At 43.4% G+C, this 13,987-nt stretch overlaps 1 protein-coding gene across 2 annotated transcripts in view; it reads right to left on the reverse strand.

The window, feature by feature from the left end:
• Window positions 1–13,987, reverse strand: part of TMEM255A (transmembrane protein 255A) — a 52,102-nt gene that overhangs the window by 22,474 nt on the left and 15,641 nt on the right. The window contains exons 3-7 of one of the 2 annotated variants that reach the window (XM_002832056.5): window positions 12,906–12,968; window positions 10,180–10,269; window positions 6,077–6,145; window positions 4,548–4,619; window positions 4,050–4,138 (exon numbers count right to left, since the gene is read on the reverse strand). In XM_002832056.5, the coding sequence (XP_002832102.1) occupies window positions 4,050–4,138; window positions 4,548–4,619; window positions 6,077–6,145; window positions 10,180–10,269; window positions 12,906–12,968 (383 nt within the window). The remainder of the gene's footprint in view (window positions 1–4,049; window positions 4,139–4,547; window positions 4,620–6,076; window positions 6,146–10,179; window positions 10,270–12,905; window positions 12,969–13,987) is intronic. The other variant, XM_054545015.2, reaches the window with a different exon arrangement.

Consider the following 13,987-nt stretch of genomic DNA (forward strand, 5'->3'; position numbering starts at 1 on the left):
TGGTAGCGTATCAGTGCTAAATACTGTACTGGTGCTAATGTTACAATCAAGGCCATGGCCGACATGATGTTTCTGTCAAAATCGCAACCTCTTGAGGGCGAGGGTTGTCTCTTAACATTCCTTTGTGTCTCTCTCACTGCCTAGCACAGTGGTAGAAACATTAAAGGTCATCAATAAATACTCGGTGAATGAGTAACTGAGTGCAAAGATTAATCACTGTATTGATCATGAGATTGATTACCCAATGTGGGCTTTTACCCCCTTGCTCTCAACGTTCTGAGTGGACCTAGAGAAATGGATAAGTTCTCTGTGTTTCAGTCTCCTACTTAACAAAGTAGGCAGCAGAAGATCTTAGATAAGGCAGGAGGGCATCCTTCTGCTCTTCCATAAGGGCCTGGAGCACTCACCAATTCTTGGTGGACAGGCAGTGGCAATGGCCAGCCTCTATGTGTCTCTCTCCTGCTGCATGCATTCTGCATATACGTTTCAGTCCCCTTCCCTGCAATCCCCCTGGCAAATTGAGTTCCTTAAGAGCAAAGCTGTGTCTTATTGATGCCCATTCTTTTAGAACAGCCCCTAGCACATAGTAGGAGCTCAAGAAAAGTTTGTCGAAGAAAAGAGTGAATGGAAGTAGGCTATCTTCTTTCATTTTATTACCAGCTGATGCTGTTCACAAATCACTTCATTTCCTTTAGGTTACACTCTGAAAACCAGTGATATTGACTTGACCTTTCCAAAGATGAGTGAGTAGGTGAAAGCCTGAAGTACTCTGAAAGGCAACTGCTGAGGAGCTGTGTCCTAGAGAAAGCTACCTTCCTGCATGAGGCTAAATAGAATAATCTATGTTTGGTATTAAAACCTCAACACCCCTGACGTCAAAGAAGGCCTGTGGGTTCGAGGGGACAGTAGACACTCTGTTTCTGTAGCACTGTACAAATGACTGCCTGATGTTTTTGTTCCCACTTTTTTTTCTTGGCCTCCTTTCCAGGAAATGGACTGGAGGAGCTGGCAATTGATTAAAAATAGGCTTCGTGTGAGGAAAACAAATACACATTTGGCAAAATTAAAGTCTCCAAGCCTCAGAATGCTTATTCCTAGCTATATTTAGGCCTTGAGTTTAGGTCTCTTTGGCTCTGGGTGGAAAAAGCCCCAGGTCAAGAAAAAACATTTTCCTCTATTGTGGGACCCTCGCCTCTTCAGTCTCAGCCTGCGTTTATGGCCTGGTGGGACTGTTTCCTCAGGAAAAGCTAAAGAAGTCCTTTTCTAGTGGCTTTGCCCTTGGAATCTTAGCACTATGGACTTGCGAAAGGGCTTTGAGAGATGTCTGGGGGCACTAGGTAGGTGAAAGACATTTCTAGGCTTGAAGATCTTTAGTAGGACTGTTCCCATGACCCCTCTCAGTTGCCTAGTCCAATATTTTATTTTCCCCAGTGAAAAGGGAGTTCTTCTTTTTGTTCCTTTTCAACAAATATCACTCCCTTTTCATCAGCTCTTTACTCATGCCCAGCCCTGTGCTGGGGCCAGGGAAGTATAGATAAGATTAAGTCATGCTCCCTGCCCTTGGGGAGTGCATAGTTTAGCACAGCTCCTCATAAAATTCCTTGAAGACTATTCTGGTATAACTTGCTTTAAGAAAGTAAGGAAGTCAATTTTTATGAAGTTCAGATTGACAGGAACATAGAATGGACTTGAGCCTCCACTGTCAAAAACAATTCACCTGAGGGCTCAGCTAAATGGAATTTAAAGTAGGATTTTGTGTATTCAAACCTTTTTCAGAAACACACTGTCACAGAGAGAAGGGTGTGTCTGCAAGGAATCACTTCTCAACCCTCTCAGTGGGCCTCCTCTTTCCTTGAGATCTCAGGCCCAGTTCTGGCCAGCTCCCAGCACCACCCTAGGAGGCCATGAAATGGGAAAGGAGAGGAGAGCACCAAGGAAAATGGAGAAGGATGGCAGGAGGAGAGAGAGAAGAGAGAGGAGATAAAAACAAAGGGAAAGACAGATCGGGGAAGGAAGAATGAGGGGAGGCAAGAGGAAAGATAGTAGAATAACCCCAATTCCCCTAGGACCCATGTTACATTTCTTTGATCATTTTTGTAAGGATGGGCTGAGGAAGTACAGTTATAGCCAGCTCTCCATCATTGCTGCTAAGGAGGGAAGTCCTTTACAAGTAATGGTTACTATTACAACATAAATAATTGAACTCCCCAGACAATCCCTAAACCTCCTTTGAATCTGTAAATTTCTCTTCCTCCACTGCCAAACCTTTCAATGAAACAAGACTGGCACAAGCAAAGAAGGTAAAGGGCTGGTGTATGGTCTCTGCCTTCTCCTCCCTGACTCTAGTCTGGCAAGTCTTAATCCTTAAACCAGAGTAACTGACCCCAAAATACCAACAGTAGGGAATGTAAGTGATGAGGGGGCTGCATCCACCTGCTGCCTCTGAATCTAGCTCCATCCAGCCCCACTCTGCAGGTTCCTCCCCTTACTCCCTCCCTCCTGTGGCCCTCAGTTCGCCTTCACTAAGATTCTGAAGGAAATACGTGCATGAGGAACATTGGTCGACATAGCCTGCATGGAGAGGTGTTCACTCACTGTCCACATCACCTACTCACACATCCCTATTGATTCTACCTTCTAAATTGCTCTTAAAACGATTCCCTGCTTTGCATTGTCTCCACCTTGATCTAGGCTCCATTCCTTGGAGCACCTTGATCTAGGCTAGCTGCCTCCATTCCTCAATCACTCAAGTCCATCTTCCATGCTGTACCCTTCAATGGCCCCCAATTGCCTACAGGGTCAAGTCTGAAGTCATTCCTATGGCCAATGAGCTCTCTATCATCTGATCTCTGGCTACACCTCTGTCTTACCTCCTACCACACCTTCTGTAACTACCTCCACCCAGTACCTCTTCACAACTACCAGGAATATCCCTCCCACCTCTATCTTCTTTTGGTTTATCTCCTAATTCCCTACTTATTCTGTAAGCCTCAGCTGCCATATCACCTACTCTTTGACACTGCTCCCTCCCGGTAAACTCTGACTTTCATTCATTGGGCCTCCAGAATCCCCACCACATCCACTGATCCCCACTGCACTTATCATGTTATATTGCAATCGATTGTTCACATGTCCATCCTCTTTACTAGTCTACGAGCTCTTCAGTGTCAATCTCTGTATTCCTAGCACCTAAATATATTTTGAAAGAAAGAATAAAGGATGTTTTAGCAATTTGGAGTGCACAGAGCTAGAGTGGCTGTAGCAGAACCAGCACCAAAAATGCTCCTGCCTCCGAACCTTTGCACTTGCTATTCCCTCTGCTTGAAGCACTCTTTCTCCAGGTATCTACCTGGGTTGCCCACCCACCCCCAACTACATTCAGGTCTGCACAAATGTCACCTGCTCAAAGAGGCCTTCCCTGGCTACTCTATCTAACATAGAGTGTGCATGCATGTGCACGTGCACACACACACACACACCCCTCATCACTATCTACCTCTCCTGCTTCATTTTTTTTTCAGACCTCTGATCGCCACCTGGCATTATATTATATATTTCTGTATTTGTTGACTGTTTCCCCTACTAGAATATAAGCTCCACAGGAGAAAGGACTTCTGTTTTGTTGGCTGCTGAACCTTCAGTGTCTAGAACAGAGCCAGGCACCGAGAAGGTACTCAGTAACTATTTATTGAACATTGTTAAACTTGGATATAGACAGAGCTGAGTTTGAATCCTATACATATTATTTTCAAGTTCTGTGTAACCTCGGGCTAGTTGTCTGTTTCCTCTGAACTTCACTCTCCTCATCTATAAAATGAGGATTACTCTGCATACATCATAAGTAAGAATTAAATGAGATCAAGTATGTGAAAGTACCTAGCATGATGCCTGGCACGGAGAAGGCAAGTAATGTCCGTTAGCCAAAATCTGTTAATAGATCAATGTCTTCCACTTCCCTAATTCCCACAATGCACGCTTCCTTAACCTCAGCCCTTCTAGTGTCCATTGTGGTCAGACCATCATTCCTGTGTCTGGGCCTCAACACTTACTTGCCACAGTTGTAGAGGTCACAGCAGAAGCAGGTGTTGCCCCGGATGCGAGGTGTGCAGAATTCACGGCTGAGGTGAGGGCAGTTAACCTGACGGTATATAACAGTGAGGAGATGAGCTGGCATTGGACAGGAAGCAAGACCCTCTGGGATTGGAAATGCGAGTTAGTGACTCATGGAGACAGTAAGGATGGCTTTGAAATGAACACCCAATGTGTGGGAGGGATGGGGCTGGACGGGGAGCTGGCCGAACTTGTGCATGAGGCAAATCACTGTGTAGCTGGGCTCGTATCCAGCCTCAGCCACAGCCCTCAGTGCCCCATCCCTGAATGGTGGAGATGGAGAGAAGGACGGACAGATGGAAGGACAGATGGAAGAACAAATGGACTGGAGGAAATGAGGATATGAGGGCAGGCAAAATCAGGGTACAGGAGGAAAGCAGATAAGGTGGGAAGGAAGACAGAGGGGCCGGCGCATGCACTCTGAAGTACAATGGTACCTCTCTAGCTGCCTGGGTAAGGTTCCTCATAACCCTCGTGGAAGGAGAATTTTTGGTTGAGGAACTTATGACCTTATGTAGGAAAAATAGGGTTAGGGGAACCAGGGTTACAAGTGAACCTACGGAAGTCATTATTAATATTTTTACAGTCACCAAATTAACACAAGAAAGCTATCACAACAAAATCTAGAGAACACCAATGACATTTTACACATTTTGAGTTAGCAAAAAGGTTTTAAAAACGGAAAAGAATTTCATTTACCATCTCTTGTTAGCAAGAAATTGTCCAGCTCTCTCCCCCATCCAGATGCAATGAAATGCTGCTAAATTTGTCTTGCTTTGTTATAGAGAATATTCACAGCAAATGGGCATTTTTTTCTATATTGGGCCCTTCATCCAAATGCTCACTGCCTTTCAGATAAGCTGTTATCATATATGCATTTCTATTCCTTCTATCTAACCTGAGAACAGTGAGAGAAATAGTAAATTTATGGTTGTTTAAAGAAAAAGGAGTCAAGTGGATGGCAGAGACATAATCAAAGTATTTGCCATGGTGCCTTTGGAGCAGGACTGCTTTGCCTTACTCCAAGGGCACCCATTCACATTGTATTTTATGTAAAATGGCTTCCCCTGAAGCTGTGCAATGCAGTGGCCATTTTACATCCACTTGCCTTCCTTTTCTCTTCCCAACTGAAAGTTTACCATTTTTCTAACTATTTGGGAATGATTGACTTTCAATGTGAGGTTAATAGAGTACAAAATTGTCAAGATTCCTGGAAGCTTAGGTACAGTTTCATATGGAGAAATTCCTGGGTTGGGAAGGGATTATTGTATACTGAAATGAAAGCTCTCCAAAAATGACCTGGAGTCATACTTTGCCTCACTACGTATTGCATCTAGCTCTGCTTGAGGCAACATGGAACATAAGGAGAGCTGTTTGGTGCAGAAGAGAGACTCATCTGTGCATGCTCAAGCATTATTAGGCTGGCCTCTTGGAGGTGTTATGAGAGGGGCCAGGCTGACAGTCCCAGCCTCCCCAGAGCATAAAGGTGAATCTGGCTTCTCAGTTACCCTCATTTGGCTTCCAGACCCATCCTATGTGTGGAACTCAGGCTCTGCCTCCGTAGTTCAGGCCTAGTGCCCTGGTGGGGCTCCCACTTTTATTCCAACTGAGCACTGAGTTCAGGCAACTGAACCATCAACCACAGAGATGGGGGAGGGTCATGTCCTGTGGCCTCTGTACTCTCATCTGTCCCCCTGAGGATCAAAACCACATACGGGGAGGCTCCCGGCTGGGGTCAGAGGGTCAGCCTGTGGCCACAGAACAAAGTAAAACTGATTAGGCCTCATGAGGCTCCAACCTATGACCATGGCCTCATTAGCAATGTGCTTTGACCCACTGAAAAAATCAGCTATACATACCTAGAAATAAACCTTAGGCCCATGAAAAGGAGTAAAAGAAAGGGTGTTTCAGGCAGAACAGGGGACTTTCCCAGGAGGTAAAGACATGCAGCCTCATTCTGGCTCACCTCCTCAGCTTCCTTCTGTGATGTCTTGGGAACATAATGGCACCGGTTAGCGTAGAGTGGTTTCAGATCCTGAAAAGGGAAACACCAAAACAAAGGGGTTTTGACTTTGGAAAATAAAACAGCAAGTGTTGTACTTGGTAATAAAAGGTTTGAACACACACACACACACACACACACACACACACACACACACACAGAAGCAGGCAGGGAGTAGATTGGGTTAATTTCTGAAAGTCACCTGTCTAGGGAGACTGAGTGAAGATTAGACAAAAATACTTTAAAAATTACTTTCTATTAGACTACTTGGTTAATGAGAAATTATGAAACTGATTGAGAAATGGGCTTCTTGAAATTTCCTCTCTGGTTTTCTTTTACTTCTAGCCTTTGTCTTCTTGTAAACAGTCCCCAGGGAACAAGATGCAAAACTCCAGGTTATTATGAAATGACACTTTCAAGCGGAGAGAGCTCAAGTCCAACAATGAGGTTTCATTATCACCTGGGGACAGGACTATGGCTGGCTGACTTGTACATCTTGCTGTCATTTCCGCATCATTTTCAGAAGGAAGAGCTCAGGAAGTAAGCCTCAGGAGGAGGGGCAGCTCCTGAGGCTGCTGTAGATTTTAACTCAATTGAACTGTGAGCCATTTTCACCCAACTACATAGATTAGATAAAGTCAGTGAACTCCAAAAACACTGTTCAAGCCTCAGAAAACTAACATGGGGCTCAAGGACAGTCGATTTACTCTGCTGGCTTGGCTAGCTTCCTGATGAGAGAGAGCTCTCATGCATGGGGGTTGGGGTAAAACCAATAGACACAAGCCAGGGCTGTCCTGGAAGCTTCCAGGCAGGAGCTGCTGTTCACTTTCCGGACTGATGCTAAACCTCCCCTGAGTGGTAGGGGGCTTCTGCCAAAGGCACCTTAGGACAGGACAAACAACTTATGCAAATTGACCTTGGGGTTTGGCAGAAGTACCCAGGCAGAGGGAATTTATGTATTGTCTCCTTCCCTTCTGCCCCCACTTCTTTCACCATTTCCGATCATCTCAGTGGCTGCTTTTCCCCACACATGTGATTTAGCATCTCTTGTACTTGGCACTCAAATGCCTCCTGCCTTCTAGCCGGCCTCCCCATTAAGGTTCTAGGACTCTCCATCAGCTAGCTACTTCTACATGAAACTCCTGCCTGCTCAATGTTCTAAAACTACCTTGCCCTGTTAGCTCAGCTTGGAGTCTAGCTGGAAAGGAATGGGGGTGTTCATGCTCACACCTGGAAGGGCTTATTGTCCATGTTTGGTGTTTGGGTAGTGGCAGAATAATTATCATAATTATCCTGCTGAAGAGGAGGCTTAATGTGCTGGTCACAGCCCTTCTCACCTCCTGGTTTTGCAAAAAGCATTCAGCCACCAAGTGCCCTAAATGAAGACAGACGTGTGATAGTTGCCCATTTGCTGCCTCTGGCTGATACTCTTCATTGAGGCCCAGAAGAGGAACAAGAACAAGGCAATTGGGAAGCAAGAAAAGGTCACTCAGCCAGGGCTTGGCAACCTCTGTAATCTGAAGGGCTACCAACTATGGCATGAAGGGGTAGAAAGGAAATTGTTTTATGTTGAGTGTCTGCTCTATGCCAGGCCCTCTTAGGGCATATCCATTCCCATTATTTAATTTCATGTTCATGCTAACCCTGAAAGGTAGGTTACTACTATATCCATTTGGAAGAAAAGGAAACTATGGTACAAGAAGGTAAAGTGATTTTCCAAGCTAGTTAATGGCTATACTAGGGAGAGGGGAAAGGAAAGAAATATGAGACAAAAGAGAAATGGCACAAGACACATAAAGAGGGGTGAATGAGAAGGTGGTAGGTCTTGAGAGGAAGTTCAGATTCACCCAAACCAAAGGAACAGGGAAAGATGATGTTAAAGGGCCTCAACAATAGGACAGCTGGCTCTCACCCATCCAAGCTGCGCTAGGGTCCAAATGTGCCTTTCATTTAAGTTGGCCAACAGATACCATCATAGATTAATAAAGCCTCCTTCCTCAAAACTCTCTGGGTGTCAGTGAGGACTAGCCAATGTCCTAGGGCAGGTACAGTATAAGCAGAAAGATTTTCTTAAATATTCATCCAGTCTTACCCCCAAATACTTGAGTCAAATGCTGTACTGCAGGTCACCAGCAGCAGGAGGTACAGAGGGCCCGGACTCAGAGGCAAGTAGTGGTCATTAGAGGAAACTTCCAGTAAATATAATTTGAATTTTTGCCCATTGCCTTTGACTGGAGCCAATGATCAAAAACATTGGAATGTCAGGAAAATGCAAATCAAAACCATAATGAGATACTGCTTCATACCCACTAGGATGGCTGGAATCAAAAAGTCAGATAATAATGAGAGTTGATGAGTATATAGCAAAATCAAACCCATCAAACACTCTGGTGGGAATGTAAAATAGTGCAGCCACTTTGGAAAACACTCTGGCAGTTCCTCAAACAAATAAATAACTTACTATATGATCCAGCAATTATACTCTTAGGTAGAAAGAAAATGAAAATGAAAACATACATCCATGCATAAATTTGTACATAAATGTTTACAGTAGAATTATTCATAATAACCAAAAAGCGGAAACAACTCAAATGTACACCAACTAGTGAATGGACAAAGAAAATGTGGTATACCCACACAACGGAATGTTATTAGTCCGTAAAACAGAATGAAGTACTTGATACAACATGAACGAATCTTGAAAACATTATACTAAGTGAAAGAAACCAATCACAAGAGAATATATATGTTATATGATTCCATTAATATGAAATGTCTAGCATGGGATGCCTTACACAAAGAAAGTATATTAGTGGTTGCTTGGGTCTCGGGAGAATGGGGGAATATGGAGGTGAAAGCTAAAGGGTATGGGATTTCTTTTCAAGATGTTGAAAATCTAAAATTGACTGTGGTAATGGTTGCACATAAATAACTGATACATACTAAATATATTAAAAATCATTGAATTATACACATTAAGTGGGTGAATTGTATGGGATGTGAATTATATCTCAATAAAGCTATTAAACAACATTAGGAGTGAGAGGAAGAGGGGGAAGAAGGGAGCCATTTTAGCTCATGCTGCCATCAAAATCTACTGCAGGCTTCTTAGCCACTAGGCCTATGTTGCCATGGAGACTGCCTCAGAGTGAATACTGTTTGTCAAATGGGGATAATAATGCCTGCCCTATATATATCACAGGATTACTGTGGGTCTCAAATAAGGTAATAGATGTGAAGTCACATTGAAAAGCTAAATGCACTACACAAAAACAAGGAATTATTGTTATTAAGATGGCTTCTGTTGAATACAAAATAGTATGCATACTATGATTGACTGCAACTATGCTACAAAAATAGGTGTATACTCAGCAGCTAATATGCAAAAACAATAAAAATTGTCAAGTCAGGGTGGTAGAATTATGGATGTTTAAAGTTACTGATGTGTCACTTGACTTTATAAGATGAAAAAGATGATGAAAAAGATGGCTGATCTCAGCTAAAATCAGAAGGGATGGATCTGGTAGAGGGGCCTACATTTATATTCCTGGTCCTGAAAGAAAATCAGGCAAAGGGCCTTTCTCTGGCATTCCTTGTTTTTCCCCTTGCCCAGGAATTGTTTCTTCAGATGCCATTTCATAGACTGTTTGGGTGAGAGCATTGACCATAAGTCATGTGGCTTCTTGGTGCTCTCTCTCTACCCCGTTACCCCCAACACTAGTTCTAAGCAATTCCCCTGACCCTTTGCCTTCTCAAATCTTACCCACATGTCAAAGGCCTAGCTCCAGCCCTACCACCACTGAATGCCTTCTCTGACCTCTGGAATCCAAGATAAGCCACTATGGCACTTGGAGTTTGTTCCCCCAGCTTAGACCTCATTCTCTAGATGTCCGTGTGTCCATTGGTGTCTTCACCTTGACTGCCAACTCCTTGAGAAATGGGACTGTGTCTTCTCCCTCTCATGTAACCCTCATGGCACTAAGCAAAGGACTGAACATCGAGCACACATTCAGTGGGGCCTTGTTGTATTTCATGTTTACTTTAACTCAGGACAAAAAAGTACTCACAATGTGTCTGGCAGCAAAGACCCCGTCAACTATGGCACAACAAAAAGCCGCAATCACACCAAAGCTGATAAACACGATAGAAGCCACCAGCTGTAGGGGGGAATAAAACAAAAGTCTGTTAGCCTTCCACACTTGCTGCCTCTGGGGACCAGGCGATCCCCAAGACACTTCCAGCCAAAGCAGAACTCTAGCCTACCACCGCATGGGAATGCTCTTTTTGGTCATGCAGGATGAGTGGAAGGGAGGTAGGCAGGGGAGGCAGAGAATGGGCAACTGAAGCAATTTTTACATTTTCAGGGAAAGCTAAGAAATTCACTCTGTGAGCACCAAATGCAGAGGAGGCTTGCTGGTATCTAGCATGCTGTCCATGAAGGAATTTGACTGCACGGCCCTTCCATCCTTGGACTCAGAAATAATGTTGGACTTTTGACATTAGGTAGTTCAATCCTCTATTTTATTTATGTAGAAATGGAGGCACAGTGAGGGGAAGTGGTGTGCCCAGGGTCTCCATCTAGTCTGTGGAAAAGCCTGGTGCCCACCAACTCCTAATCCAGTGTTCTTTTTACCCCCTCACACTGCTACTTGATGCTATAGTGGGCACTGATGAAGGCAATGATGATTCCGAGGTCCTGCAAAACTCTACATGACCTTCTGCAACACTGAAGAAACAGGACATTCAACTTAAGACTTACAGGTCAAGGACATTTTACAAAGGATTGAAGTCTCTGAATTAACTTTGTATGATACATATTTTTTAAATTTTTAAATTTTTTTAGAGACAGGTCTCCCATGTTGCCTAGAGTGGTCTCAAACTCCTGAGAACAGCAATCCTGCCTCAGCCTCCCAAAGTGCTGGAATTACAAGTGTGAGCCACCATGCACAGCCAGTATGGTACATATAAAAACTTTCAAGTAAGACAAATGTTTGCTAGAACCAGGCTACCCTATTCTCTAATTGTGTTAGATAACAGAAATTTTCCTAATAATTTGTCTACTATTACAAAGATGTTACTACAACCCCATGTGGGGGAAAATAGGAATTTCAAGGCTTTTCCAGGGGCAGGGATAGATGCTACCTGAGCTCACTGCCTGCCTGTGTTGACCCTCAGAACTAGATGGAATCAGCATTTTTTTCTGATGTATTTGGAAGAAAAGAGGAGGAGATCACATGGCATCAAGCTGCTCTCCAGGGAGAAGGAGAAAATCAAAATCAAGGCCACCCCAGGCGCAGTGGATCATGCCTGTAATCCCAGTACTTTGGGAGGCTGGGGTGGGTGGATCACTTGAGGTCAGGAGCTCAAGACCAGCCTGGCCAACATGGTAAAACCTCATCTCTACTAAAAATACAAAAAATTAGCCAGGCATGGTGATGTGCACCTGTAATCCCAGCTACTCGGGAGGCTGAGGCAGGAGAGTGGCTTGAACCTGGGATGCGGAGGTTGCAGTGAGCCGAGATCATGCCACTCCACTCCAGCCTGGGCGACAGAGCAAGACTCCATCTTGAAAAAAAAAAAAAATCAAGGCCACCCTAGGGTTCTCCCACCTCAACAGGCTAGGAGGAAATACTTATCTCCTTTGGGAGTTGTTCAGAAACCTCTCTCCATAATTCTCACTTTATAGTGTTACAGAGAATTGGTAAATAATGTATGAACAATGTCATGAAATTGACATTATTAGCTATGCTATGATCAGCTCTACAATTAAAATTCCCCCATTATTTTGAATAATTTAAGCCTAAAGTGCAAACACAACTGGCAAGGAGGCAGTCCAGGTGAAATGGAAGAAAAAAACTATAAGAACTCCCTTGAGGGTGATTCCCCACATCGCTGGGGGAAAACATATGGTTAGAGTTCTCTGTCCCTGGAGCTATTACGTTATCTGATTAAACTTGCTGTGAAATGACCCCATTGTCAAAGTTTCAGTGCCACAGAGACTATACAGGGGGAGCCCAATCACCATCTGACCACTCACCAGGCATCTTGATTTACAACTCTATAAAAAATATGCTTGCAATTCAGTCTATATCTTCTACCCTTACCCTTGAGGCAGCCTTTTCAGATTGAACCAGGAAAGTACAACAGCTTGCCCTTGTGGGCCCCTGTTAAGACATAGAAGCTTCACCTTCTGTTATATGCTTGTCCTTCCTTTCAATCTTACAACATGCTTAGCTTTGAACTATGGGTAATGGAGATACTTTAGGATGGCTTTATAATTTTATTTTATCTTTTTTTTTTTGTGCCACAAGTACATTGCTCATGAAATCAAAGTCTGCTATATTGTAATCTCCTAAAAGGCAGGAACTCTCTGTGAAAACTTGTCCAAAAGATTATGTATCAGAGAGGAAGATGTGAGGGCCACCAATAATCCAGGGCTGTAGTAACAGAAATGTAAGCAAAAACATTCCAGGTGAGGACCATAGCCTGATTGGATAGGTTGGAGCACTCCTTTGGGAGTAAGGAGGAAAGCAAAGGGCAAGATCCAGAATATTCTATCCCTTTGGCATAAGGAATCTAGCTAGGCCAGTAAGGGAGCATCAAGTAAGATGAGAACCAATCCCATATCACAGGGTCACAGTAAAACACATTCCCTAGAGGTTTAGGAGAAAAAGCAAAGTAGCGGTTCCTTTTATGACCAAATCATGCAAACTTAAGAAATGTGTTACTTATCCACATAAATGTTGTGCTTTTTTAGAGGAAGAACTTGACTCTACAAGGGATGAAAACTTACCATCTGCCTTTTGTTCTCAATAAGGTTTGATCCGATGATTCCAAGGAACGATCCAAAGCCGAGCTGCAAAGCAATATGGCATACATAGTATGTGGGATGACAGTCAGGCTGACCACACTATCATTCCAGCCCCTTCATATGATTCAGGATAAAAGAAAAAACTGGGGTATTGGTGCTAAAGCCACATGCAGCTGTTGCTTACACAAATACAGCATGTACAATAAAAGTATTTTTCCCACCATTTGCCAGTTTTCCCTTGTAGCTATGAATCATACCTAGGAAGAAACTCATGTGCCCAAAAACTAAAAGTAAAGGTCAACCATAGCTTTCAGAGCCTGCCTATTTCAATTGCAATATCTATTACCTAGCATGTGACTGGTGAGTCAGTAAGAGACATATAATGACGAAAAGCACACATTATATTTTTATCTTTATCTTTTTTTGAAAAAGACCTTCGACTTTGATGTATAGATCACAAAATAAAGGTTTGCAAAAGCAATTTTGATGCATCTGGCATACCAATCCAACTCAGGAAGTACTTTAGAAATCAGGAAGCACCTTAACCCACACTAAAAAAATTTTAAAAAAATCTTTTTTTTTTGAAAGCCTGTATTTGTGGTTGACCCACTGCAATTTATGTTAGCACTTATTCACCTCTTCTTCCATCCCTGCTTCATTTATGCACAGAAAGCATTCATTAAAGGGTGAACAGAAATGGCAGTGTAAAACCCTAAAAACAATTTTCCTGTCTAAGTGGCTGGGATTATGGCTTGGTATAACAGATCTCATTGCCCTCTCAGCTCTGCCATTAGAGGACTGAGTCTGCCGCTCTTAGATGAAAATGATCACTAACTGATAGCTGTTGAAGGGGATGAAAGTGGAAGAAGTAAAAAGTGGTGAGAACGGACCAATAAATCTTAACACAAGTTCAGTGATGAAGTTACTTTTCTCTTTAGCCTCACTAATGGTCTGGGTTTCCATCTGCAGCCTTACTTTGGCTCACAGGGACATCTATTTCAATTTGAGACCCCCAAGCCTTGCACCTAGGTTTGGGAATCTAACAGACCCAAGGGCTGGGCAGG

This window comes from Pongo abelii, chromosome X (genome assembly GCF_028885655.2).
Source record: "Pongo abelii isolate AG06213 chromosome X, NHGRI_mPonAbe1-v2.0_pri, whole genome shotgun sequence".
Lineage (NCBI taxonomy): Eukaryota > Metazoa > Chordata > Mammalia > Primates > Hominidae > Pongo > Pongo abelii.